We start from the raw sequence: 26,691 nt of genomic DNA, 5'->3' as shown, positions 1-26,691 counted from the left end.
CAATAAAATTGAGAGTATTCTTTCCTACCTACCACATACTGTCTGGGCAGCACTGAATATGTTAAGTGCTCTCTCTGCCAGGTTTCTGAGGAGCTCTCTATCCAGCCTGCCTATTTTTATTCTTTTTTGTGCACTTTTTCAGACTCATTTGTGTACCTCTGTTAGCTTGAGGGTATAAATCTACCCTCTTGGATGGCTCAGTTCAGGGATGGGCAATTATTTTGGGCGGAGGCCCACATCAAGTTTAGGCAAGCTGTTGAGGGCTGCATCAGTAGCCCCGCCCCTTGACAGATGCCCTGCCCCCTGGTTGACATCTTGTAATCAGAAGTCACACCCCCAACCCCTGACCTTTGCCACCAGCAGGCCCTTCCCTTGCCCCTAGAAATACTCCTTTCAGCAAGGGGTTTTGCCATCTCGGAACCAGAAAAATATCAAATTATATTCAAAAAAGCAAACATCTACAACATATTTTTTTAATCAAATTAATTAATTTTTGTCCTGATTTACATGTGTTTGTGTAGCGTACACAGAGCACAATAGCCGAAAATGAAGTCTTACTCTTGTATATTGTAGCGGGGGGTGGGGGCATGGGGGTAGGTATAGGTTTGTGGGGGTCTGTTGGTGTGTGTCTGTGGGGTTTGGGGGAGGGTGTGGGGGTGTGAATGTGAAGTGAGGGAGCATGTGGGTATGTGGGCTGTGAGTGGGTATGGGGTTTGTGGGGGTGAAGGGTGGCTGGGGTGTGTGATGGGGTATGCGTCTGGGGGCCTGCATGTATGGCAGTGCAAGGGGGGGTGCAAGTGTATGGTGGGGTGTATATGTGAGACTCACTCTATGAACACACTTCCTCCCTCCCTCCCTCCCTCATTGCGCGCACACACAGCCTCTCCCTCCCTCCCTCATTGCACGTGTGCGCTCACGCACACGCGCGCACACACACACACACACACACACTGTCTCCCTTGCTCCCTCATTGCGTGTGCCCATGTGTTTGCGTGCACACACACACACACACACACACACACAGAGTCTCTCCCTCCCTCCTTGCTCTCTCTGTCTCTCTCTCTCCCCCTCCCTCCCTCCCTCATTGCAGGGGCACATGTGTGCCTGCCCACACACACATCCTTCTGCTCCTGGCCCTGGGGGACCAGCGTGGGCCCCATGCTCCCACAGTTTGGTGATGCAGCCAGGGGCCACGTGGTGCTGGAGCAGCTGGCTGGCATGCAGGGAAGTAGGGAAAGCCATGGCAGGCAGAGGCTTCTGGTGGGGGGGGTGGGAAGGGGCTGGGAGCGGGGCCAGGCTGGTCTTGCCGTTGAGTCCTGCCGGCTGCCCCTGGCTCCTGTCATCTTTGACAGGCAGCCAGGAGCAGATTAAATATAAATTTTCTGAATTTTAGGGGCCCTGTGGGCCAGATAAAATTGCCTGGCAGGCCAGATCTGGCCCATGGACTGTATTTGCCTGCCCGTGGCTTAGTACCTATTTGACTTCCAAGAGGAGGAGGTGCCTGTTGATAATCTGGGCCTATCAATGGGAAATATTAGTTTAACTCCCCCAACCCCACCCTGCCCCCCAGGCCTGTTTCATTTTCATAAGCTCATCTTGACTTCTTTCCCCTTCACTTCCTCCCATCATTTGCCATTCTGTTCAAACTTGGTTTAGAAAAAACAGAGAAGCTGTTCAAGTCTCCAACAGATTTCATTGCCCTTCAGTTTAGTGCCATCTCACTGCTTTCTTAGCATATACTGTTAAAAGAGCTAAGCAAAATACTTTGAGACACATACATCAAACATATTCCCTGTTTTGGTAATTCAGAAGTAGTGGGGAGAGGGGAGCAATTCTCCCCCTTCCCATACTGCCCCAGCATACACCCGTGCACAGTAGGCTGGGTGCAGTACTTTGGTATGTCTGTTAGAAAGTGGTGGGGGTGCGGAGGGGTGTAATCCTCCTCTGAACCATCAGGTGCAAAAGCAACCGTGAGAGGATGAATAATGGACTAACTGGAATAGCTGCCTGTTCTGTTGTGCTTCATTCTAGATCTATGTATATTTCTAAATGTGGCCTGAAATTAGCTTTAGGAGGAAGTGCTAGTGGGAATACGTGAGGGGCAGAGAGGAAACAGAATCACTTGCTCCAGAATAGTGGTAGTGGGGAGGGAAGAAAGGATAGTTTCCTCTCTCAAAACTGACTCAATGCCTGAGGGTAAATGACTTAGGCTTCCAGTGCCTGGTTACCTCCCAGGAGGCAGCCAACCTGTCATGTTTACCTCTTTAAAAACACCCAATACCCTTTACATACTGGGACTTATTTTCAACAGTGGAAGATGGAAGGTGCATTGTTGTCTGCTGGCTGTTCGCATGTTCCTGAGGGAGCCCCTGTGTCAAATGCTGAGTCATGAATAGTATTAGACATTTCTGGAGCCTTGAAACGCCCGCATCATGAGGTGATGCTTGTGCCCAGGTTGACAATGAGTGCTGGACCATGTGCCATCTGTGGCTATTGGCACTGGATGGTTGTCCTTAGCAACCAAGCTCCATCAGAATGTGATACCATGTAAAATGTGTGTGGGTTTGAAACTGTTGTCTTTTGGCTTTGTGCAGCATCATGATGCTGATTACTGCTGAATCCTTGTTAACTAATTTTGTGTAGGCAGAGGGACAGAAAGTCATCAAGCCCACCTCAGGAAAGAGTTGGCTGCACCTAAACAATAGATTTTTGATATTCATGAGGAGTTGATCAGTAGCAAGAGCCAGGGAACTATTGCAGAATTCAAGAGTTAGCCCACTAGGCTGCGTCCAGACACGTGTGGACATTTGGTTCCCCAGGGGCAACTAGCAGCGGTACACCTTTTGCCACCACTAGTTGTCCCCAGGGAATGCCTGTGCCATGCGTGCTCTGGCATGCAGCGAGTTACCCGGGGCGGGAGGTAGGGGAGGCTGGGGCCAGCACTGGGCTGGTCCCAGCAGCCTTACCTGGGGACTTCCCAGGGCTGCAGCAGTGGCGATCCTGCTGTGTGGAGCCTGGCTGGCAGCAAAGCGTGGCTCCAGCCAGCCAGGCTCCAGCTTTGGGTGGTGCATGCTGCCGCCACATTCATCACTGCTTCTTTTCCCTACAAAGGTTTCTTGACTCCTGGATATTCAGAAGTAAAAAAAACAAACAAACAAACCCCTCCACGCTGCTCCCTTGTAGCACGGAGAACAACTGAACGTGTGGTATGTAGCACCACAGACATGTCTGCAGCGCCACATATCACACGGCTGTGCTCATCTGGATGCGGCCCTAGAGCCTTAAGATCTGTTGCAGAAAATGGACGTCAGGGCTGAGTTCTTAATGTTGTTGCCTGCTGATGGCAAAGCCTTACAAGCAGCAGGCTAGAGGATGTGGTTTTGTACAGCAGGTGGTAAGACAGAAAAAAACTTGGCAGGGCCTGGGCACAGCGGGCAGCGTGGAGGGGATGGGTGAATGCTTAACTCTGTCCTGTCTTCTCCAAATGTTGGTTCCCCCATTCAGACAACTGCATGGGACAGTCTGTAATAAATGTTTTGCCATAGTCTTGGCCTAAAAAAAGAGACTTCGTAGTGATGGCGTTTAGAGTGAGCAGATTTGCACTAGGGGAAAAGCATGCCCAGAAGCCCTGCTCTGTGACACTAGCAAGTCACTTTACTGTCCAGTCTCACTTTTGCCACCAGCAAACTGGAGAATCTGATTTTGCCTGTTTCCACAGAGGTGTTTATCTGAGGTCCTAATATTTATATGGCAATGGAACAAGTATTTATACTGGCATGTTTAATTAGCCAGAGCACCAATGTCAGACCTTCCATGATAACCAGGGCACCTGAGAACTAAACCTCAGTCATCTGTGTTGTTTTTATGTATTTAACATTTCTCACAAGCTTGTTGTTAGCCACACATTGTTTTCTTGTAAAATTAACTCCTGCCTGTGTATCGTGCTTGTGGGAGGATCACAGCTGCAGTTGTCCAGTAGGCCTGGATTAGAGTTTCAATGTGCGTTTCACTTTTAGGCTGTTGCCTACTGGCTCATCATTGGGTGATGGTTAGTTACCTCTGCCTGATTGCTGACTTAAGGTTGTTTGCATAATGCAATTGCATTGGGCATGTTGCTGAAAGGAAGGATTGTTCTTGTACACTGAAAAAACGTATGCTTCAGAGATGAATTACGCTGATCAGAGGATTTCAGTGGCCCATCATGTAAGGGATGAAAACCAGTCTGAGGCAACCTTATGCTATATAGTCTTCATTGGTGAGTTGTTCTAACTGCATTTTGGACAACACAGGGAGCTTCCACCCTCCCAGTTACTTATTCCTAGGGTCACCACGCACGCCATTAGTTCCCACTGATCATACTGTTTTGAAATGTCCATGTAATATATGCAAGCACTTTGTCTTCTCTGCCACGTTTTTAGCAGCTGTCCTGTTGCTCCTCAGTACAGAGCTTAGGTTAGCTCTGGTCTGAAGCCCTAACCCTTACTGGCCTCTACTTCAGGCCTATGCCTCATCAGTTCTTCTTGCATTCAGGTGGCACCCAGGCACCAGCGGGCAGCTCGGAGAAGAGTATTTTGCAACTCTTCATGACACCACTAAACAGAACCTGTGCTCCTCTTCCCACTTATCAGGAGAACCCTGGCAAGGGGCCAGCCCAGGGCCTCAAGCTGTCTGGGATGGGCTTAATCTCTAATAAGGAAAGAAATTAAACTCCCTCCTGTCATATTTCTGGGTCTCTTGTTGGAGAAAAGGTGATGAGGCTGATGAAAGCTTGGTGGCCAGCTGCCATTCCTGTTTTCTTCCCTGTCTTCATTTCATCATAGCCATTCTATAATCCTATTATTAGCTGTATCCATGAATAAGCCCTGCCAAAACTCTGGTTGCCCTATTAATTAGTTTCCCCTCTCTCTTCTACTGTAGGACGACATGCACAGGGTCATTGACCAGCAGCTGATGGACAAACACCCGAAGGAATGGAGCCAGCCTGCCTATTCCTTCTCCACTGGCTATGGTGCAAAGCGGAGCGCAAGACCCTCCCCCGTGTTCAGGCCAGAGCAGCAGGGGGATGAGCCCGTTGGGGCAGAAGGGAACCGTCTCTTTTCCTTTTTCAAGAAAAATTAGTGTGAAAGGAGAAACCTCTTTACTTATCCTGCTTCATGATGGGAAGTAGGGGCAACTGCCCAGCTTGCTGATGGACCCAATAGGAAAAACACAAAAGGCAAAGAAATTAACCCTTGAGACTCTGCACTATCTACACTCCATGTGGTCTGATCCACTGTTTACATAAATTGGCGATGGCAATTGGACAGTGATACCAATTGAGAGCAACGGTTCCTGTTCCTCAAGTGATAAACTGCAGGGTGCATTTTAGGCACTTTGAGAGTCCCCTCAGTTTCTGCTGTGATGAATAATCCGATTGTCTTAAACTTGTTCTCTTATGCTGGAGAAGGAAGTAAGCAGCCCCAGAACAAGACCAAGTGCAGGGGATGGAAGTCTAGTATGATTCCCACTGAGGGTAAGGGAAAGAAGGGATGAATGCAAGGGAAAAGGAGGACCCTTTTTACCACATTTGGAATCCAAATCCCTGACCACTCAGTGGAGTTGTAATGCTGTGAGCTTAAGTCAAACCCCCCTCAGTCAGTTTAAAGATCTGAGGATTTGATACATAGGGGCTGATCACCCATTAGGTAAATTCTATTGAATGGGAGTTGTGGATGTTGAGTACTCTCAGGAACCTGCTTCCCCTCCTACCCCCCACCTTTCCCCCTCTGCCACACATACTCAAGGTTTGTCATGAACATTCAGCAACTCTCACAGCTAACTCCTGCTGACTGAAACTGAAGTTGAGTGGCTAACTGGAGGATCTGGTTAGAAGTGTGTAGTTTTTCCTTTGCTTATGTACTGTAGGCTTAACCACTAGTCAGTGCTAACCCTGAGTCTTCCACTACACAGGACTTGGTAGTAGGTGGCTGGATCTTCTCTATGCTCAGGACATGGGGCAGCTGGTCCTAGTCAGCCAGGAATACAGGCATGCTCTTGCTTAGTGTTCATCTGTAGCAGTGCCAGAAATCCAGCAGCAGGGATAAGTTGGTTAGTAAGGTAGGTACCTCCCCCATACACTGTAGGACTAGCTTGGTGTTCTCTTCAAAGCACTTTATGTCATAACATGAAACATTTCAGGCTAGATCCATGAGGTCTTGGTGCGATTCTCAGCGTTGCAGCACTTTATTGTCCTATCCCACTGAATCCACAGGCCCCAAAATCAGCCATCCCAGCCCCACCCTGAGAAATGCTTAAACTAGCCAATGGAAAATGCCCAAGGAGATGGAGTACAGATAAATTCCTGGAAAGGGCTGGGTTGTAGTACACTGTGACAGGATTCACAACGAGGAGCCTTTTCCAAATTACTTAAAAGCCTTCCTTCCACTAGACAGAAGGGGATGTACAAAGGAAGAAAAAGTAGCATCATCCTAACTCCCGACTTTTTTTTGTAGGGGGAAAGAGTTGGGTGTTGAGCATGTCTATAGGATCTGATCCTGCATGTGTGAAAGGCATATCTGGTTAGAACTAAACTGGCATTCATCTAAGTCTGTGTGAGGTGTTAGGGCCTCCCTCAGTGCTTACAATTGTACACATGCCCAGCACCTACAGCCATAGGTGAAGGTTTCCTGGATGCCAGCACTACCACCAACCTTTTAGCTTAAGCAATGAAGCCTGCCTTATGCATCTAGGTCAGTGGTTCTCAACTTAGAGTCAAGGCACCCCTTAGAAAAATGCCAGCTCTTAACTTTTACTCATTTTGACTGCAGAAAAGAAAGCAGTTCTGTTGCAAAAACCAGAAAGTTCATAATGGACCAGGGATGCATGGTGCTTAAACTGGGAATGCTTTTTCTTGTGAATCACATTTGTATGGCACCCTTGAAAGGAGTGTGCTGCAGAACCCCTGTTGAGAATCACTGGTCTCTCCCTTCCCTGTCATAGCCTCTAGAGAAGGCTACAGCCAGGATATGGAGGCAGTACCCTAAATAATCTTCAGTTTGGTGTTATCCTTTTACTTTACTCTTGCCATTCCCCAGGACTGCATGCCCAGCAACTGTGTGGGACTTTATAGCCATGATGTATGTACAATCCTAAGGCAGGGGCCTTGGGATATTCAATGCAGATATAGTAATAAGAAAGAAAGGTGCCTTCTGCTGCATGTTTGCTAAGAGGGGAGAGTAGAAGTTAGTCATTCAGTTGCTAAATGTAGTAGGCAGCTGAAGTACACAAACACACATTGCTTCAGTTAAAAAAAAAAAAAAAAAGGGAATCAAGTTAGTCTTACTGCAATATTTTTTCCAGTTGGAGAATGGGAAAGGAAAGCCATTCTAGTTCAGGCTGGATGATCACGTATACTGGTGCAACTAAGAAACAAACCAAGGAATAGGGAAGGAATTGTTAAAGTGGAGGTGATGGGGCTTAAATTGATCAATGAAGTGACAAGCCACAAGAAAACCTGTCCTTGTGTTGAGCTGCTACTCAACATGAAACAACTGCCTTAAAATCTTCATTTTGCTTACCACTGTCCTTTGCATTCCCAAATAGACAAAGTAATGCATGCTGTGCTTTAAGCAGCCTGAACATTTCATCCTCTTTCAAACTGTCAAAGCAAAGCACTCACCTTCACAGGCAATACAAGGCAGTAGAGATGAGACTCAGAACTGGTGCTTGTGAAATGGGATTAAGCACTCCACTCACAGCAGATGATACTTAACCACACTTGAGAAGAGCCACGTGCTCAGAAAGCAACTGTAGGTCCTCTAACATCGAGCAAGCACAGTAGCTTATAGAAAGTATCTTAGTCTAGGGTCAATAAACAAGGATATCACCTAGAAGTTGCATCTCCAACAATAGAAGTAGTAGTGTTAGTCAGAAACTAAACAATAAAAATATCAGTAATGAAATTTCACACTTTAGTTACTACACATTACAATCATCATGCAGCTATGGTGAGGGACACACATTTCACCTGGAGTTTAAGCAGTAACCATCACCCATTTGGGCCAACAAGCAATTTTTGCTAGCAGAAGGGTAGAGGAGAACTGCCCTTAAATAAAGATTAGGCCAATGTGAAGTGAGACTAACAAGTATAGTAGAGAGGACATTAATGCAGATGTATTTATATGCAAGGCATGTCATTAGCACTTTATCCTGACAAACCTGGGTCAGCAGTTACCATTGACATGAACAGTAGAGCAATTTGCAAGAAGGATGTGCAGTTTTGTGCAGCAGAGCGAGATACTTGAGTGACAGGCAGCACTGTACGCACAAGGACTACAGCATGGCCCATATAGACTAGGAGGGATGGCGAGTTCTGGACACCTCCCCCTTCCACATACTGCAACCCTTCTTGCTATGTCCACTTCAGCAGCTATAAAAGCAAGATTGTTTTAACCAAAAGCTAAGCAGTGTAAGGGACATGCCTGGGTGCTGCAGTGACAGTCCTCTTAGATTGGATGTGGAAAAAGCACACAGCAGGGACAAGCAGAAAGAATGTATCTATAGATATGTACATACCACAGTGCTGTAATTTTTGTACGTAGAAGCAATGTAAATACGTGTATGGTTTTGTTTTGTTTTTTTTATAAAGATCCACATTATATAAATCTATAAAGGCATATTTTAGTAAATACAATGCTCTACTGCTTCTTTTGTAAATAGTTCTCTTCAGAATAAAGATGAATCATTTCTATGACATGGTCTCCACTTTCAAATCACTGGTTATTCTGTGAAAGTATGAAGAAGGCTCACTTAACTAACTTCTTAGAGTCACCATAACATCCCACTGTAACAGTATCTTGCCATCTCAAGCAACCCTGTCAGATGATGATCTTCCAGAGGTGCATAGCACTGAAATAACAGCATCTTTCTAGTGCATTCATTCCTTCAGCTGCATAGAATAGATGAGAAGGATCTCATTTTAAAAAGAGACCAAGGCATTAGAGCTGGAAAAAATTAGCTGGTATGATTAAAGCTCTTAGCAGCAAGTGGTGAGGAACCTGAATAATGAATACAGAAAGAAGTTCTAGCAATAATAAGCTCCAAGTCAAACAGAGCAACAGAGGAACAATGAAATGCCTCCATCTTGCACCAGCTACTTTACTCTTATTTTAGAATGGCACAGATGGAAGCAACACTCCCTCCACATCCAGGATGAGCTTTTGTCCAACTTCTCTTACCAATTTAAAAGTCTGGCCTGTGCTGCCTCCAAAAAAGCGCCAGACTTTCCCTGCACCCAATAGGTTAGACCTAAAGAGCCTAGGAAAGCCATCAGCACTTCACCTTGTACACTACGCCTTTCCCCTCTACTTAAAAAAAAAAAAAAAAAATCCTCCTGCCAACTGAACACTGGTAAAGATTTAATATACAGTTGCACCAAGCACACCCAGAAGTCCCAGAACAGCAAGATGTTTGAAGGCAGTTATTTTACTTTACTGATGCACTCTGCAGCAAAAGCATGGTGTATAAGCAGAAAGAAGCAAGCCAGGGACAGAACCCAGCACCAGAGGTTGGAGAGCAGAGGAAACAGACCCTCAAAGGAAAAATTTGGCAGCTTGTAACCTTTATTTTTAGTTTTTTAAAATTATTTAAAAAGCATAATTAGAAACTTTCAATACAGAAATAATCCTAGCAAACCAGTTAGACATTCCATTGCTCGACATGTAGGAAACTTCACATCAGCACCACTAGAGATGTCGTCCCCACTCCTTCTCCCTTCCTGTTTAATACTTAGTGGCAACAGTAAGGAGATTACTGCTCCTTTGCAGCCATCTCTAGAAAAACATCCCACTTCAAATGAGAAAGTTGGACTGCTGGATTGGCAAAATTCATACCCATGGCCATAATCACTTGGACCAAGGAGGACCAACCTTTCCACACAAGAGAACACTCCAGATCAGGTGCACCATTTCCTCACTTTATTGCATCAGTTCCAGTAAATGCAGACATTGGGTTTCCTTTACTTTTGCCTGTATCAAGTTCTCTCTGCCTAGCCCTGCACACTGCCTTGCACAAGAGTCCTGTGAAAGTAATGCAGGATGGGCCCCTGATCTGAAAGTGGCCACTGTAGCACAAGTTAGAGAAAAATCAGAACTCCCTCCTGGCACACAGACAGCATTCCATGTTATAAGCATTGAAGGTGGATGCATGCTCTTATTTCTGCTGCCACCTCTTGAGGCAGCCATCCCATGTCTTCCAATTACCAGAAAGCTCACACTAGCAGCATTGGCCTAGCTCATACCTACTCTTGGGCAATCAATGAAAGAGGCAACCGATATGTGAAAAGAGACAGGAGAAGGCAATTGGGTAGACACTCCTGGCACTTTAATTGATTAAAAGCCTGTCACATTCATTGCTTCTGTGAAAAAAAAAAAAAAAAATTTAAAAATCTTTAGAGTGATTGATCTATCTCGTGATTGTATCATCAGGTCTTCTACCACAAACCATAAGAATTCAACCCAAGCAAAATATCGTAAGTGACTTGGATTTAATCTTGCTTGGGTGAGGGAAGGGATGATTTAAAGCTAGTGAACATCAATGGAACATGTTCAACCAAACCTACCACCACCGAGTCCAAAGGACCACACGCCTTAGAGGCAGTATCATCTCCAGAGTCCAGAAGGAAGCCTCACTCCCTACCCCTTCCTAGTCATCATTTCATGGTTGTTTAGAGAATGATTCAGCTGCTGAACTTGTACTTCAACAGCCCACACACGTGCTACCTTTTGGTCGGGCCTCTGAGTGCATCTATTCAGAAACTGATGAAGTGAGCCCTTATTTTTCCCTCAAAAGCCAGTGAGGGTCAGGAAAATGCTGTCCAGCATAGTGAGAGCAGAATACATTAAAGGTGATCCGCACACACAACCACCACCAAATAACCCAAGCAAGCAAACTTTCCATGCATCAGTGGTCCTCCTTGCTGACATAAGAGTTTTGGGAACGATTCTGCAGCAGCTCTCGGATCCAGGTGCCTGGAACATCGGGATTCTTTTCTGTGCCTGTCATCTCTTGCAAGGAAGGCTCTGCTACCAGAATTCACATTCAAGCTCATGTCTTCTTCTTGTGTACAGGACGAAGAAGTTTTTGGCAGATTCACACTGGTTTTTTCTCTAGGAGCTTGGACCCTGCCCAGAAGCCCCTGGCAGACCCAGAAGCAGAGATCACCAGGAGCCAACTTTCTTGTTTGTGGGGGGGTGGTTTAGAAAAAAAAATGTTTAAGTCCAAATAAATCCCATTTCTGCAGGATTGATTTTAAATATCTTGATACAAACTAAGGAGCATAGGTACAGCTGGGCTGCAGCATGGGGAGATGAGGAAACCCAGGGATCCTGCCATATCCTGGAATATGGCAGAACTCAAGGCCCAAGCAGCAGCACCAGCTGCTAGCCCAGGAGCTAGGAAAGTGAAACCCCAGGCTCCAGCAGCAGCTTCTGCAATCCTGGTACCTAGAGAGATGAAGCCAAAGCCCCAGGAGCAGCCCGGAACTCAGAAGAGAAGCCAAAGGCCCCAGAGGCACCAGTTGCCAGCCTGGAGCCCAAACAAAACGAAGCCCAAAGCCCCAGGGAGCAGTCACTGTCAGCCAGGGGCCTACTCGCATTAAGAACTTTGTACTATATCTTTAAAAAGATGAACTCTATAGTTCATGATTGGTTGACATTAAGAAGGCCTAAGCCAGAGCAACAAGAGGGAGGTGCAGCTGGTTAAAGCAATATACATTATGTACAAACTCTTGGGTTAAATCCGTCCACTTGGTAGGCAACGTCCTTTCTTATCTACAAGGCGCGCTGGAAGGAGCAGGGGAGGAGAGGGGGCGAGAGTCCATCAGACAACTTCTTGGCACTACAGTGGTAAGGTGCCAGCGCTTCTTGATAGAAAACATGGAGAAAAATCTTTAAATAACGGCACAAAACTGAGAAGGTCCTCCCAAAGCCTGCCCCAGTGGAATTGCCCGAGTCTAGCTGGAGGGGCTGATCTGTCTGAGAGCAGTCTCTGCAGCAGGGAAAGGGCATTAGCAGCACCGCTTCTTCCTTTTACTGTTCTTAGTTAGCTTCACAACATCATTCTGGTGCTGCTGTTGCTGCTTTGCCAAGTTTTCTTTCTTTGCTCGCAGAACCAGCTCTGTAATGCAATTAAACATCTGCAAGAGAAACAAGCAAGTTCAGGCTACCAGGAATGCAGGCCAGCTGCTGAGGAGTCATGTCTACAGAAGCAGATAAAATGACACAACCAGAATGGGGATAGCAAGTTATGGTGCTGCCGAGTCATGACCTGCTGGTCTTTGTGGGTTCCCCTCTTCGCCCACAGCTGTCTGAGGCCAAGCTAGGGTCCACAGACTCCAGCCAAATCAGAGACTTAGCACTCCCCTACCTCACTTTCACGCTAGGCTCTGATTAAAGCCAGCAAGTGCAGGGCTGGAATTTTTCCTCTTCCTAAGGCCACCAAGATGAACTAATCAGGGTTTGGTCCCTTACTCTGCCTCACCAAGACCAGAGAGCTAAGATCTAGGGTTCCCTCCCACCAAGGCAGGCACTTCTAGCAAGATGGGGGAAAAATCTAAACATACCAAGGCTTTAATAATTTCACCATCCAGCTTCAGTGTCCTCCCCACCCCCACTGCAGCTCTGCCTCTGACAGTTTCAGCTCTTCACTTACAGCTTGTAGAGTAAAAAGAGATTTTCCCTCAACTCTGCCAGCAAGAATTATTCTAACAAACTAGCTATTTTTGCCTCCAAAAGAAGAAAGGAGGGTTTGCATCTTCTTGGAATAGATGCAATATTTGGTCTCTCAGAACATTATCTCTGAAAGGTAGGTCTATACCCACTCCCATCTAGTGCATTACCTCTTCCACATTAACATTTTCTTTGGCGCTCGTCTCGAACAACTGGATCTCCATCTGCCCGGCAAATTTATAGGCATCTTCCGTCTCCACCACCTTCCGCTCTGGGTCATCATTCTTATTTCCCACTAAAATGGAAAAAACAAGTTAGTGCTGCACTCCCCAGGTTCCCAGAGCAAGAGAATGTCTCCACCAAGAAGCTTACCTAATATCCGGCAGACATCATCGCAGTTTTGGTTAATTTCATGTAACCACCGCTTGACATTCACAAAGGACTCTGCGCTGGTGACATCATAAACAACAATGACTCCATGTGTTCCTCTGTAATACCTGGGGGGGGAAGAAAGACAGATGCTAGTTCAAACTTGAGACAATGGCCTTTGGGCTGGCACTGTCCCATATAATGATGGAGAAGCCCATTAGTAGTAAGACCTGAACGAACAAGTGCCTGTTTCCTTACCCAACTGGGACTTCAATGTTTGTGCAAGTCAGTCCATGCTCCACCCAAACCCACACAGTCCCCTGTTCGCTTAGCAGGGCTGAGTGCCAATATCGTAGGAGTTGTCAGATCAATTTAAAACAGTTACATTTTCTTGTTCAGCTGCCCAGGATCCTGGGCAAGGAGGTGCTGTCTCCTAGCTGGGGAGCAGAAGAGATGCTGCAGGATGGGCTGTTCCTATTATGTCATGTGAATCTTTCTCCCTCTACAGTTAGAGCTCCCATGGGCTGAGGATGTCAAGCACAGAAAGAAAAAGAAAAAAAAAAAAAAAAAAAAAAAAAGAGAGGCTGTACAGATTCCTGCCCCTCTATTTCATTTGGTGCCCATTCCCCTTTGACAACACAGCGTGCTATTCCAGCTCCAAGCAGGCAGCTAACCAAATTAACTGATAAAGTGGTTTTGTGGAAAAGCATGCATTAGGCACTAGAGTCTGAGGTAATCATGACTGGGATCTGATCACTGCTTTGCTATTCAGCCCTAAATCAATTATCTCTCTTCAAAGCTTGTAGCATTCCTGTCTTGTTGAGTGACTGTGTACTGATGGCACCTTCCTACTCAACAGATCTACTCCGTATGTGTGCTCAAGTCACTTTCCACTACCTTTAGTGATTAATGCTTAGCTTCAAATGCATTTTGTTCTTATTAGTCTTGTATGACCAAACACAGCTAAGAAATACCAATTATTGCACAGAATGGCTCACTAGGTTCTGAATAGTTTCACCTGGACAAATCCACTCAAAACAACAGGCAGTACATGCTTCACTGAAAAATCCATATGGCCTTCAAAACATTTATTGTATAATGATTATGTGAAAAGGTCAAAAAAAAAAAAAAAAAAAAAAATCAGGCTTCACACCCACACTCTAGCCGAGTCTTCAGGACTACCAGTTAAGAGAATTCTTATTTATGAACTAAGTAGATCTGCCCAGAGACAATTAATACTATGCCTCCCAATACTTTGGAATTTATAGCATTTTCCAGCTAGAACTGTCATACAAATTATTTTACTAGTCACATTTACCTCTTTCTTCTGCCTCCTTTTTTTGTTCTTGAACAGGGTTCACATTTAAGCAAAAGAAGAAATTTAGGGTAGCCCAGTGGAAGAGTTCTCCTAAAATAAGTTTCAAGATTTCCAGAAGCAAGTCTCTTGCCATTATCGTTTCCACAAGGACATTTCTCCCTCTGCATTTTAAAGATGACAGCTGTGATGACAGCTTAGAATCCTGTTACCTCTCTGCTGAATCCTTCCTTCCCCAATCTGAAGGCACCCAAATCCACATCAGCAAATCCAACAGGGCTGCATTTCGAAGAAGTTCCAAGTTCATTACACCTCTACCACCAACTTACTGGCAGACTGAGCAGGTCACTAACATCTTTCCCTCAGTATCCTCATCTGTAAGACACTGGCACTTGACGTACACTGAAGTGAAAGGTATTACTCTCTGGTAGGCTTTTCAGCTAGGTTTTTCACTCCCAATTGTTCTGTCCCAACTTCCGTTTCACATGAAAAGATAGCTAGTGGCTCTGCAACTGGGTTGGCTTAAGATCAGTATATGTACAGAAGGTCACCATCCCAGTCTAGCTGCTTACCTGTATGCTGTCATTTCCAGTTGCTTTCTCCAAAAAAAGTCCAGGCACTTCCTGACTTTCTTGCATTGCTTCCCCAGTAACTTATGCTATAAGCTCAACTTGGTAGGAAACATTCTCCCAGGCAGTTTTCCAATCAGTCCCCATCATGATGCATCATGATACTCCTAGACATGTCCCCCCCACAATTGCAGTAAACTCAGTTTTCTTCATAAAATTTAAAATTTTTTTGACCAGTAATATCTTTATCCAGAGTGCACACACACAGGCAAAAATGTATCCTTATGACTGCAACATGCACTGCATCTATCTCCAGAAGGAAAGCACCTTGTATATGCACATTCTGTCTTGTTTTATGATCTCCCATCTTCTAAACACAGCCCAATACTGTTCCAACTTGGATTCTGGACACAAGGTTTACTTTCAAATCCTCCCACTCAGAAAGCAGGAGTGTTTCATAAAACATGTTTCAGCCTGAGCCTGACCCACTACTTCCCAGCAGCAAGCGAGCACTGCAGTCACCTGCACAAAACTGCTATTTTTGTCCTTCTCTGAAGATTCCCTCATTACGGCTTTGCAGAATTTTGAAATAAAGCATAGACCTAGATCAGCGATTCTCAGCCAGGATGCCATGCCACCCAGCCCCTGCAAGAGAAGGTAAATGTTTTCTTCCTCACTCTAGCTCCCTGCACATTCCGCAGCTACCTCAGCAGTGCCCATGGCTGCCTCCAAGGACCGTTGCTGCTACTACCATGTCCTGCCCCCAAGGCAGCCCCTATACTGGCTGCCTCCATGCTCCCAGCAATGTGCTGCAAGTGGATACATGGATGGAGCCATGCTTTGCAGCCCAAGTCGTCACCTCCACACCTCTCATGTTCCTGCAGCTAGCAGGAGAGACTGCACGGGGGGTGGGGGAGCAGGCAGCATGAAATCCTGCAGGATTAGCCTTAGTGGTAGGGGCACCCTTTCCCCCCTCAGGTACAGACTAGAGGTGGGGCAGGGACAACAGACAGTGGAAAGAGCTCCAGGACATAGCAGGACTAGGCCTAGTTCTCCCCACTCTCGCATGGCACCAGCCAGATCAGTACTTCTCCATTTTTCAGCCTCAAGGCTCCCTCCAGATCTTTTCAGAACTTAGGCTCTATCTTAGTGACTCTCAGCTGGGGTTCCACCAACTTCAGAAAAGTTATGAGAGGGCCTTGAGATTAAAGGAGGTAGAGAACCACTGCCCTAGATGAAGCTAAGCAGTCACTGTCCTTCCAAGGCTAGTCATCCTATTCTATATTACCCATTTACCTTCCTTAAGAGTTTGTATCATACACAGCAAGTTAGACCACCATCTCCACCCAGTAGAGGCCAGTACTATCAATATAGGATCGTGTCTTGAACACATGTAACTGCTTACAGAAGTTGCCTTGTAGGCTTTGGCAACTGGATAGGAGACAGATGGGGCTTTTGGCATTCAGGAAAGAGTGGGAGTTAGCTTTGTGTTTCTGGCAACCAAGAGGCAGTTTTGATATTAGGGAGGGGGATACCTTGTCTCTCTCCCAACCCCCTCCAAGCACACACATTTTGGAAAGGATAGAAGCTACTTTAAATGGGGGCATGAAGAGGGAATAAAATTCTCACTGCCCACACACACCAGCAAATACTGACAACAACTTGCTTCTCCTAGTTCAGGATCTGTGACTACATCCAATAATGTTGCACAGTCACTTGATGTTTCTGTTAAACTGAACAGCTGTAAGACAGCTGCTGGTGTTTAGCACATATTAGGCTTCAGAGTCAATACCCCACACCCCACCAAGTTGAATGGAGCTACCCCTACTGTCTCCCCTCCAGGCCTTATGTTAAAGCTGAAATCCTGGAGTGCAACGTTCAGACAAAGTCAAGGGGGAAGGAAGAACCAAAATGATGAAGTTTACACAACTGTGTAAACACAGTATGAACGCGTTCCATTTTTGCTATGAAATCTTGTGAAAAAATTTTAAGATATAGCAGTGTTATCAAATCATAACACACCAGTGTATTATGATCTTCAAAACTGAAAGAAAATGCAGCTTGCTGCTATTTGCAATTTCAGTCCAGTTTAAGTTGCTGGCTTTATAAAATTTAGTTCTTTTGCCTTTCTTAATGTTTTCCACACATTATTTTAGCAGCAGCTTCTGGATTACTGGAACTAGAGTTTAATGATTTCCTGTTTTCAGCCATTGCACCTTTAATGAGAAATCATCGATATATCGGTCCATATCAGATTGGCACCAATAAAAGGAAAATTGACATTATTGGCAATCTACTTTTTTTGGCCACTGTAGCCAATAATGTCACTGATAAATGCCACGTGCAAGCATGTAGTTACAGCATGCACATGGCCAGAAATGTAGCCTGGCATTTTGGAGAGCAGTGCCTGGCTGGTAAGTCTGTGCGGGGGAAAGGGCCGGGGGAGGCAGATGGAATCCTGCATGGGGAGGGAGGGAGTGGGGCAGGGGCTGGGGCTGTGCAGCCAAGGCAGGGTGCAGGACAGAGCTGCCTGCAGCTTATCCAGGGGGTGGAGAGGGGGGCAGATCCCCACCACTGCGTGTACCCCAGGCAAGGGATTGGGGGGGGGGGGGGGCAGGCATGTGCCTCCCCAATTTATGCATGGGGTGATGGCAGGCTGCCCGCTGCAGACTCAAAGCCAGGGGCTGCACCAGCCTCTTCCCAGCAGGAGGGGGGTAGGCCAGGGCTATGCTCAGGGTAGGGTGGGGCAAGGCAGGGCAGGCAGCAGTGCTGGGAGAGGGAGCTACGGGGTGAGCTAGCTACAGGTTGAGCTATGGCCACCCCAAAATTTGCCACAGCCCACCCTCCCAGCACCGCCACCCATCCTTCCCCAAGCACAGCCCAGCCCAGCCCCTGCCAGGAAGAAGCCAGCACAGTCCCTGGTCCCAAGTCTGCAGCAGGCAGCCCACCCTTGCCCCATGCATAAGTCTGGGGGCACATGCCCCCCATGCCTCCCCCAGGGTGCATGCAGCAACGGGGAGCTGCTCCTCCCCACAACGAGCCCCACATGGCTCCACCCCATGCTCCGCCTTGCAGCTTCTGCCCCAGCCCTACTCCCTTCAATCACCGTGGGGGCCTTGATCTTCAACCACCACACCCCTTCTCTCCCCACAGACTTACAGGCCAGATGCTGCTCTCAAGCTGCCAGGCTGTATATTGGCTATCAGATTGGCATTGGCTGTTATGTGTGGTTAAATTGGCCATCGGGATCAGCTAAAAAAAAAAATCTTCATCAGTGCACCCCTACTGCTCATCAGTTCAGTCTGCTCTGTAGCACTTCAAATCCATTACTATTATTGCCATATATGCTCCAACTTCCAGCCTGTATGCCATACTTGGCTTATTACTGTGCAAGTGAACATTGGATCAGAATTCTGCAGCTAAAGGAAACAATAAAGGAAGGCCGTCCTCCTATAAAATTAACCTCAATCCCGCCTTTGTTGCAGCAATTTAAGCCATTCTGTTGACAGTGTATTACCACTCCACCCACTTTTTGATTAGCCAAGTCCTTTTGTAAACTCTACAGTCAGTTACTGGATCTACCATTCAGTGTTTCAGTCTATGCAGATCAACTGCTATGCTAGTTTGACAATCAAAAGCTCTAACAGTCCACAATCTTGCCATCTACTATCTGTGCAAGCAATGCATGTTCCTCCAAAGGAGGTCACCTTGTAATCTCTAGTGGCCATTGAAAGGAAAGTCAGCAGGTCACTCCAGAAGGAGCCAGAGCAAGCCACCTGGCTGGAGGGAAGATTTGCCATTATAATATAGAAGGGGCTTTGGAGCAGTTTTTTCCATGTATTCACCCAAGGTATTTGTCATCCACACAGACACAGTAAAAATGAAAGTACCCAAGCAGCTGTGTATAGAGCTAGATATCTTTATGGATCACCTATGGAAGGCTGTTTGGCCAAAGCATAACTACATTGCAAACTGTGACAGGGGATGACTGGGGGCCTGTTCCTCTCCTTGGTAATACCGCTTGCTCATCTTCAGCCTTCCCGGAAAAACCTATGCAAAACAGCAGCATTCTAAACACTAAGAAGTTAAAAACCCTCATGCAGAAAGTATCCTCCACCACCCCTGAACTGTCTCTTTTTTAAATAGCAAGTAGATGGAGTAGCAAAAGATTTACACATTGTGTTACACACAGGCAGCTCCATGGCTATTCATGTCCACAAGAGGAAGTTTCTTTTCCTGACATTCCCCACTGAAAAAACCACAGTGCCTAGTACTGAATGTAGCAGGCATCAGACTCCACAGTTTCATGAACCAACGCTCATTAACTCAGAGCCAAGTTTTGACTGTGGCCTCTCAAAACAGGAAGTCACTTTGCTGACTCAGCACTAATTCAGTGCTTTGTGACTGGCCCATATTGCACAGCTGATAAGAACTTCAGCAGTGCCTCACTGCCTCCCCCTCACCACTTCCTGTCTGAATCTGGCCGCAGCACTGAAACAAGAAGTGATGTCATACACCGGAGCCCTACGAGAACTACCCAAGTCTGTTCAAGTGAAATCCTTCTATGAAACAATGAAAGCAATCCAGCAGTAGCCATATGGGAATGCAGAGGAAAGGGGTGGAGCATGCATCAGGCTCTGTTCTCCCATTCCTAATTTCTGAAACCCACCCTGATGTCAGCCAACTGCTTCATGCTTTTATTTTGGATCAGCTACCTAGTACAATTGTCAGAAACAGGGCCTTCCTCCCTGACAGGAGCCAAAGAAAACATCAGTAATGATGACAGGCTCCTGGGTCCTCCTACATTTGCGTGTTTGTTTTTGAGAGGAAACAAAAGGCTCCTCCTTCCCCAGCACAACCCTGAGAAGCCCTAAATCGACTGCTACCAGTTAGCAAAACCAATTCATTCTTCTGCCTTCTCAATGCTGCAGCTGCGGTTTTGGGTGTGGCTTCTTCAGGAACCGGAAAAAGCTGTGCACATGCTTCAAAGGACAATTGATATAAAACTGAACTCAAACCAAGGAAAGAGAGATTGATTTTCTCTTGGCACCTGTTCCAAGAAAACACCACACAACATAGCCCACCCAGTGAAACAGTTCCAACAGAAAGGCATATGGATACTGAATGCTTAAATTCTGCATTAAATTGCAAAGACAGCGTGATACTTATTACTTTGTACTTCTGTAACATATTCCAAAGGATGCATTTTACTGAGAAGTTATATTAACTAGTTTATATAAAGATAGGGAAATGTTACCCCCAAACTTTACAGTTGGGAAACTGAAAGCAGAAGAGTTAGGCAACTTGTAAAAGGTCATTCAGAAAACTTGTAGGAGAGGCTGGAACCCAGAAGTCCCTACTCCAAAGGAGTTCTTTAACTGTAAAGCCATCCCCTCCACATGCCATACCAAAGGTAAGAAGAAAATTCCTGCAGAATGATACAGGACAGCATTATCTGAGAAACTGCTGCTTTACAATGTCCAAGCCATGTTTTTAGTAGTCTACAATAGCCATGCTTGTAGCCAACTGTCATGTCAAAAGTTCAGCTATACTCACGTTGATGTGATAGTCCGGAAACGCTCTTGTCCAGCTGTGTCCCAGATCTGTAGTTTCACCTTCTCTCCATTAATTTCAACTGTCCGGATTTTAAAATCCACTCCAATTGTGGTAATGTAGCTGCCTACAGAGAGAAAGGATGTATGCAAGTGAAAGCCTGCCCTTCCATCCTCCCAACATCAGATTCCACAATGTTTGCCATGACACGTGTATACACCATGTCTAGCAACAGCCTCAGGGGGACCCTGTTTCTCTATCTACTCTAGCTGGTCTCTTTTTAGATAGGCCTCTCAAGTCATACGTATAACCATTATTGATGGCTCAAGGCTATTTTCCACCAAAATTAAAGTCAATGGCAAGAAATCTAGCTATTCTGCAGTTGCACTATAAACACTAAAGACAATAAGCACTAAAAATCCTCAAAAGAAGGCTAACATTCACAAATATCTCACTCACAGGAATCCAGAGGTGAATATTTGTTACAAGTACCTGTGCAATTATTTTTCCATTAAATACAGTCCATTTTAATAGTCTCCTCTTATTTGTAAAGTCATTGAAAAGGTAATTGAAAATAATTTACCTAAAGTAATCAATCAATCCAAATCCCACAGGTCCAAGAGACAGTGGATACATTAAAAATTAAACTGACTTCAGGTTTCTATATTAATCCAGAGACTGGGATTTTTGCTTACAACTGGTGATCAAAATAAATGGCTCATGTGGCTGATCCAAGAGAAGTGGTGCTGAAAAGATCATGGATTTCTAGTACAGCTAGCTGTGTCAAGTGACAGAAAGACAGCTTGCATGGTTTGGATGGTCCTTGGTCACTTTGCTATTGGAAGTGAATTAAAAAACACTTACCTGAGAAAGTATTATCTGCAAAACGCAACAGCAAGCTGCTCTTGCCCACACCTGCAACAAAACCAAAAAAATTAAAATAAATAAAGTGCTGAGCTCTGTACTGGAACAGGAGTAACAGATGGTGTTATTTTGTACCTTATTCACTGTATTTTTGAATCCCATCTAATTCCTTCTTCTGACAAGTAACCTAGAACCATCAGTGCCTGACCAAAGGCCTTCAGAAACAGCTCTCGTACAAACAGAACTTTAGGCCACATCTCAAATGATTCACTGTAGGTGTCCAAACCATTGTTACATGCACCTCTACTGCTATGCACATGCTGCAACATCATTTTTCCAAATCAACTGTTGCCTGCCACCGATTCAGGTCACATACATTCTAATATGCAATGAAATTTGGACTGCTCGGACAACAAAACTAGGAATTAGTGCTGCCAAGCTGCGATTTAGTGATTAGTTTAAATGGAAGGCATCAAATGTTGGTCAATGCAGCACACATAAATTGGTACAGTTGTCACAAGGTCAGGAACCACTGTCCTATGAAGATCATCCAAAATATGCTTGCTCCATACCTAGCAAGAAGCAACATGCATTCTATACTGCAGATTTACTCTGAAGTTGAGCCCCTTGCCAAGATGTTTCAATACTTTAAAAGTATTTTAAGCAATGAAAATATGAATAAGGTGCTACGTAATCCGCTGCCACACTGCAGCTTCCCCATTTAAGCATCTTGGATTTGTTTTTTTAAAACAAAAAGGTGTGCATCATAAGAAACTGGTCCCTTCATGTGCATGTATTTGGGATTAGGGCACCCCAGATTGTCACCTCTGTGCACTAGTTTTAGAGAAGCCACTTAACTCCAGTTGGCCAACCTGGTCCTGGTGTTCCTGTTTAGAAGTTACTTTGGCAAGTCAGAGAAACCAGTTTGTTTTATTAACACACTCTGTGCACACTCCTGCAAAGGCTTTGTGCGATGCCAACAGAAAGCTCTTGTAGTTCTCAGTGGCCTTTTCAGATCCCACTAGATGACCTGCAACATCCAACCATCCCATAACCTAAACCCCCCTTGCCCAGAGCTCAAGGCTAGCTCCTTAATGTCCAAAAAAGCCATGCCTGCTTCTGAGGCCTGTAATACAAAGATGACATGAGATTTAATTGTACTGACAACCATGTTCAACCAGCCAAAGGCCAAGCACCTCAACTCCAAGAAGGTGACAGATCACAGACCAGTTAGATTCAACTGATACCCAACATCAATGCATTTTTCTATCCCATGGCTTTTCTTCAGGAATCAATAAAGGATGGAAGCAAAATGCTTCTGGAAACTGGGTTCCCTCTTGGGGTTAAAAAGCAATCACTCAAAATCAATATTTTAGCACCACGGCGAGATGTAACTGTACAAGTCCAGAACTAGACAACTCCAGTTAAACAGGCTTTAACAAAGAGCTGCACTTGATCTGTCTAAGTAACAGTGATGCAGCCCCCAGCAAAAGAAGTGTATAACTTTGGTAAGAGCAGCTTCAGCACTCACTTCACAGCAGAGAAGACAAGCAGGGACAAATATTTTTGTCAGACAGCACCAGTGTAGTAAAGAGGAAGCCAGCTGTAAGCAACACAGAAGAACTCTACGGGCTGCAAATTAACTGAACTTTGCCACGCTGATCTACTTCAGCAGTAAATAATGCCTTGATCCACAATAAGCAAAGAGCTCCTTAAGAAGAAGCCTCCTGAAGGCAGAAAGTTCTGTATGTTCCACTAACAAAGCACTACCCATGACCCACAATGCTCATGTATAGAGAAACCACACTCCCCCGACCCCCACTTCCTATGCAGTTATTTCAAGCTGTGGAGCAGGTCAGTGGAGCATCTTCCACCCATGCAAAAAAAAAAAAAAAAAAAAAAAGTAAGCAACAAGTCTTTGCTGACTGATGTTGGGATCTGCCACAGGACAGTTTCAGCACTGTAACCAGCTTTCAAAACAAACCCAGCTCTAGCTCAATTAGAAAAGTGGAAGCAGGAAAATAAGTCTAGCTATGGATTAGCCATATCAGTAATTCCCACCCCCCACCCCAAGCTTTTTCACCTCCTCCCCCAAAAAAGACTTGATGCAATTCTTGGCAACATAAAAAAAAAAGTTCTGTGGTTGGTTGGTTTGCTTAACTGGCCTGTTTAACAACCCCCAAAACTCAGATTTAAAGCTCTTCAAAATCCTCTCAACTCCACACTAGGGAAAGCTGCTGATGTTTCAACCAATCTAACATCAATGCATTTTTCTATAACTAGCCTTTTCTTTAAGGATCAATAAACAGTGCAAGCAAAACATTTCTCAAAAGAGGGACAAAGCTTTCCCTCTTGGAGTTAAGGAACAAGCACTCAAAAAGCAATACTTTAGCTCCATCCTGAGATTTAACCGTACAAACACAGAGCTGCAGGCATCTATAATACAGCTGCTCGTACTGAACAGAGCTCAGCAATTAGGGGCTTTGCTCAAGTTAAGCAGCAGCTATGAACTGCACTCCAATGTTTGAAGACAAAAACAAAGTCTTTTCTAATACAGATTATTTTCTCTTAAATTGGTCTGAAACTGACCACTAGGCAAAAGAGCCACTGCTTCTACATAAAGTAGGGGTGTCGAGGCCCTTCCCACATCTCCTAAGAAGTGGGTGCTTAAACAGGGCCTTATATGGCCCTATAGCCTTAAACAGGGCTGCTGCTTATGGGCACAGGCAGCCGTTTCTTGACATAAAGCTGCAGAGGTGACCGATCCTGCAATCATGCGATGCTTCATTCGCAGTCGAGCAGACCTGCGCCCTGCATCCACACCTCTGCGAAGAGACGCCGTGGATGTCACCTGCTCAGCCCGTGCCAGTTCCGGCTCCAGGCTGCAGGCGGCAGCGGTGGGGAACGGGGCTGACCGAAGTCCGGACGCAAGGCCAAAGGGCGCTCGCCCCAGGCCCCCGCCCCGGGGCAGCCCGCACGCCTGAGGGCCACCCCGGCCTCTTGCCTCCGGAGGCGTTTCCCGTCCCTTCACGTCGAGTCCCCCGCGCGGGCCGCCCCAAGCACAGGCCCAGGCCAGCCCGGAGCACCAGGCACGGGGCACAAACACGGCCCCGGCGGGGCAAGGCCGGGGATCAGCTCCTGCCCCGGAAGCGGGAGGCCGCCCCTCCGCCCCGGCCACGACTCCCACCCCGCTCCCTCCCTCCCGGCCCCGCCCCGCCCCGCCCCGCCCCGCCCCGGCCCCCCCGGAGCCGCCCGGCCCAGCCCAGCCCGGCCCCCCGCACCGCTGTCGCCGATGATGAGCAGCTTGAAGAGGTGGTCGTAGTCCCGGGCCATGGCCGCGGCGCGGGGCTCTGAGGCGGCGGGGCCCGATCCGCTTCCCGAAGCAGCAGCCGGAACTGACAGCGGCAGCGGCGGCGGCTGCAACACCCCGAGCGGCCGCACAGCACCGCACCGCAACGCGCCTGCGCCCGCGCCTGCGCGGCCTGATTCCGCCGCCGGACACCACCAGCCGCTCGCTGCCCCGGGCGCATGCGCGCGGCCTTACGAGCCCGCCTGCGCATGCGCGCGGGCGGGCGGCGCCCCCCTGCGCTTGCGCACTTGGCGCGCCCGCCGCCCAGCAGCCGGGGCCCGTGCTTGCACCTGGCGCTTCCCAGCGCCGGCTGCTCTGCGAGCGCGCATGCGCAGTGCGGGCGCGGGGCTCCTCGCGGGGCGTGGCGCCCTTGCCGCACCTGGCGGGGGGAGGGGTGGGCCCGGGTCGGGGCCCAGGGCAGCGGCCTCAAGGAAGAGGCTGAGCTGCAGCGTGTGGACGCGGCCCGGTCGTTGCTAAGAGCCGGTTGGAAAAACGTGTGGATGAGATGGTTGCGGCAGGGACTGCCCCAGGCCCGTCCAACCCGGTCGTCCTGTGAACGAGCCCTGCAGCTGCCCGGCTGCCTGCTAGGGCGGCATTGCTGCCCCGAGGGCAGGCCGCACCGAGCCCGGCCGGTGCCCAGACCCCAGGGGCTCCCGAGAGGGGTCACAAGCCTCCGGAGCTGGGGCTAGCGGTCATTCCCAATACCAGGATGCAGCCGCGGGCCCGGCCTCTGCACAGCGCTGCCGCCACGTCTGCACCCCCTTGCTTTCCCGTCTGTACTTGGATCCCCTCGCTGTTAAACACGAGGTCCATCGCTGTGGACGGGACAGTTTTATACATCCTAGAGCCACTGCCACCTTCGTAAGAGAAGCTCACACCTGCTGCTCCAACATTGCCCACTAGGCAGCCGAGATGCCTATGCGCACTCATTACGGGGTGTAGGTCGTAGCCGTGTCGGTCGAAGGACGGGCAGACAGGGTTCTTTGGGTGAATCCAGTTGGAAAAAAATTCCAAGCATCTAAGTTGGCCTCATAAAAGGTAAGATTCACCCAAAGAGCCTTGTAAATACGTGTGTATCGCTCGTTAGCGTTGCAAACAGACTGCACACCCTGATCAGTCTGATTGAACTAGGGCCTGCAGGATCTACTGTTAAAAAGTAGTCCAGGAAGCCTGTTTTAAATTTAGCATGTCGTTTATTTAGGTTTTTCCCCCACCAATTTTTGATTTGTAGGTACATGCTGAAAAGACACAAAAGGAGGCAAAGAAACACTTAAACAGGTGTTCTAGGTACTTGATAAAATTGCAGTCTTGCCAAGTTTTTTTGTAGTTACTTGAGCCAAAATATTGACACAATTATTTCAATAAGCTAAGCAGCTCATTTCTTAATTTAAGCATATGGTTACAATTTATCAGTTCAGGTATATTATTAATACACATTCTTTTTAAAATTGGAATAATTAGCTCTGAAAAATAACATTTACCTGCCAGATTGTTGATATCTGCAGGCTGGCAGAAGGTAGAAAACCTGGCAGACAAGTAGAGTGAAACTCAAAAAATGCTGTGACCCTTTATAATGTGTGAGATATAAAATATAGCTGAATCAGTCTTCTGCTTCACAGACACTGAAGGATTAGAATATATCAAGCTCTGAGGACCTCAGTAGAATAATTTGTCACTGGAACAGCACCTATATAAATCAGATTAATAGTCTCTTCTGTATGAATGACATGTTTATGGGAAATAGCTGTTTCCACTCCTATTTCTCCACAGGCTCACTTGGCAGGGAATAATTTCTTTTATCAAGCCTGCATATGATGGGATTAAGATCGGGAAGGCTTGGGATCTTGTTGCTTTCACAAGTAACGTCTCTTGCATCTTTAATCATCTTTGGAATTATTTCCTTCCCATTTACACAGGATAATTTATATACCAGTTAGACTGCAAAAGGCTAGTGGGGTGATATCACAG

General features: G+C 46.7%; 2 protein-coding genes across 3 annotated transcripts in view; one reads left to right on the top strand and one right to left on the bottom strand.

Moving 5' to 3' along the window:
- Positions 1–7,303, top strand: part of BICDL1 (BICD family like cargo adaptor 1) — a 112,764-nt gene extending 105,461 nt beyond the window's left edge. The window contains exon 10 of the mRNA XM_014593564.3: positions 4,918–7,303. Within this exon, the coding sequence (XP_014449050.1) occupies positions 4,918–5,118 (201 nt within the window). The 3' untranslated portion in view covers positions 5,119–7,303. The remainder of the gene's footprint in view (positions 1–4,917) is intronic.
- Positions 7,304–9,581: 2,278 nt separating this feature from the next.
- On the bottom strand, positions 9,582–24,863 carry RAB35 (RAB35, member RAS oncogene family). 2 transcript variants are annotated; one of them, XM_006276364.4, is made up of 6 exons: positions 24,656–24,863; positions 21,375–21,425; positions 20,514–20,637; positions 13,077–13,201; positions 12,875–12,999; positions 9,582–12,172 (listed from the first exon to the last, which is right to left on the bottom strand). In XM_006276364.4, exons 1-6 carry the CDS (start codon positions 24,705–24,707, stop codon positions 12,044–12,046), a joined length of 606 nt encoding a protein of 201 aa, XP_006276426.1. In that variant the 5' UTR covers positions 24,708–24,863; the 3' UTR covers positions 9,582–12,043. The 2 variants fall into 2 exon arrangements, with proteins under 2 accessions (XP_006276426.1, XP_059569530.1); XM_059713547.1 differs by lacking the exon at positions 24,656–24,863 and adding an exon at positions 24,179–24,206.
- Positions 24,864–26,691: the final 1,828 nt, after the last annotated feature.

This window comes from Alligator mississippiensis, chromosome 10, assembly GCF_030867095.1.
Source record: "Alligator mississippiensis isolate rAllMis1 chromosome 10, rAllMis1, whole genome shotgun sequence".
Classification (NCBI taxonomy): Eukaryota; Metazoa; Chordata; order Crocodylia; family Alligatoridae; genus Alligator; species Alligator mississippiensis.
This window is presented reverse-complemented; position numbering and strand designations above follow the sequence as displayed.

Excerpts from the sequence above, each read along its gene's own strand:
- RAB35 (XM_006276364.4), bottom strand. The coding sequence starts at position 24,707 with ATGGCCCGGGACTACGACCACCTCTTCAAGCTGCTCATCATCGGCGAC. Across the intron at positions 20,638-21,374 it reads TGCAGATAATACTTTCTCAG|GCAGCTACATTACCACAATT; the intron begins GTAAGTGTTTTT and ends TTCTCTCTGTAG. Across the intron at positions 12,173-12,874 it reads AAAATGTTAATGTGGAAGAG|ATGTTTAATTGCATTACAGA; the intron begins GTAATGCACTAG and ends TTTCTCTTGCAG.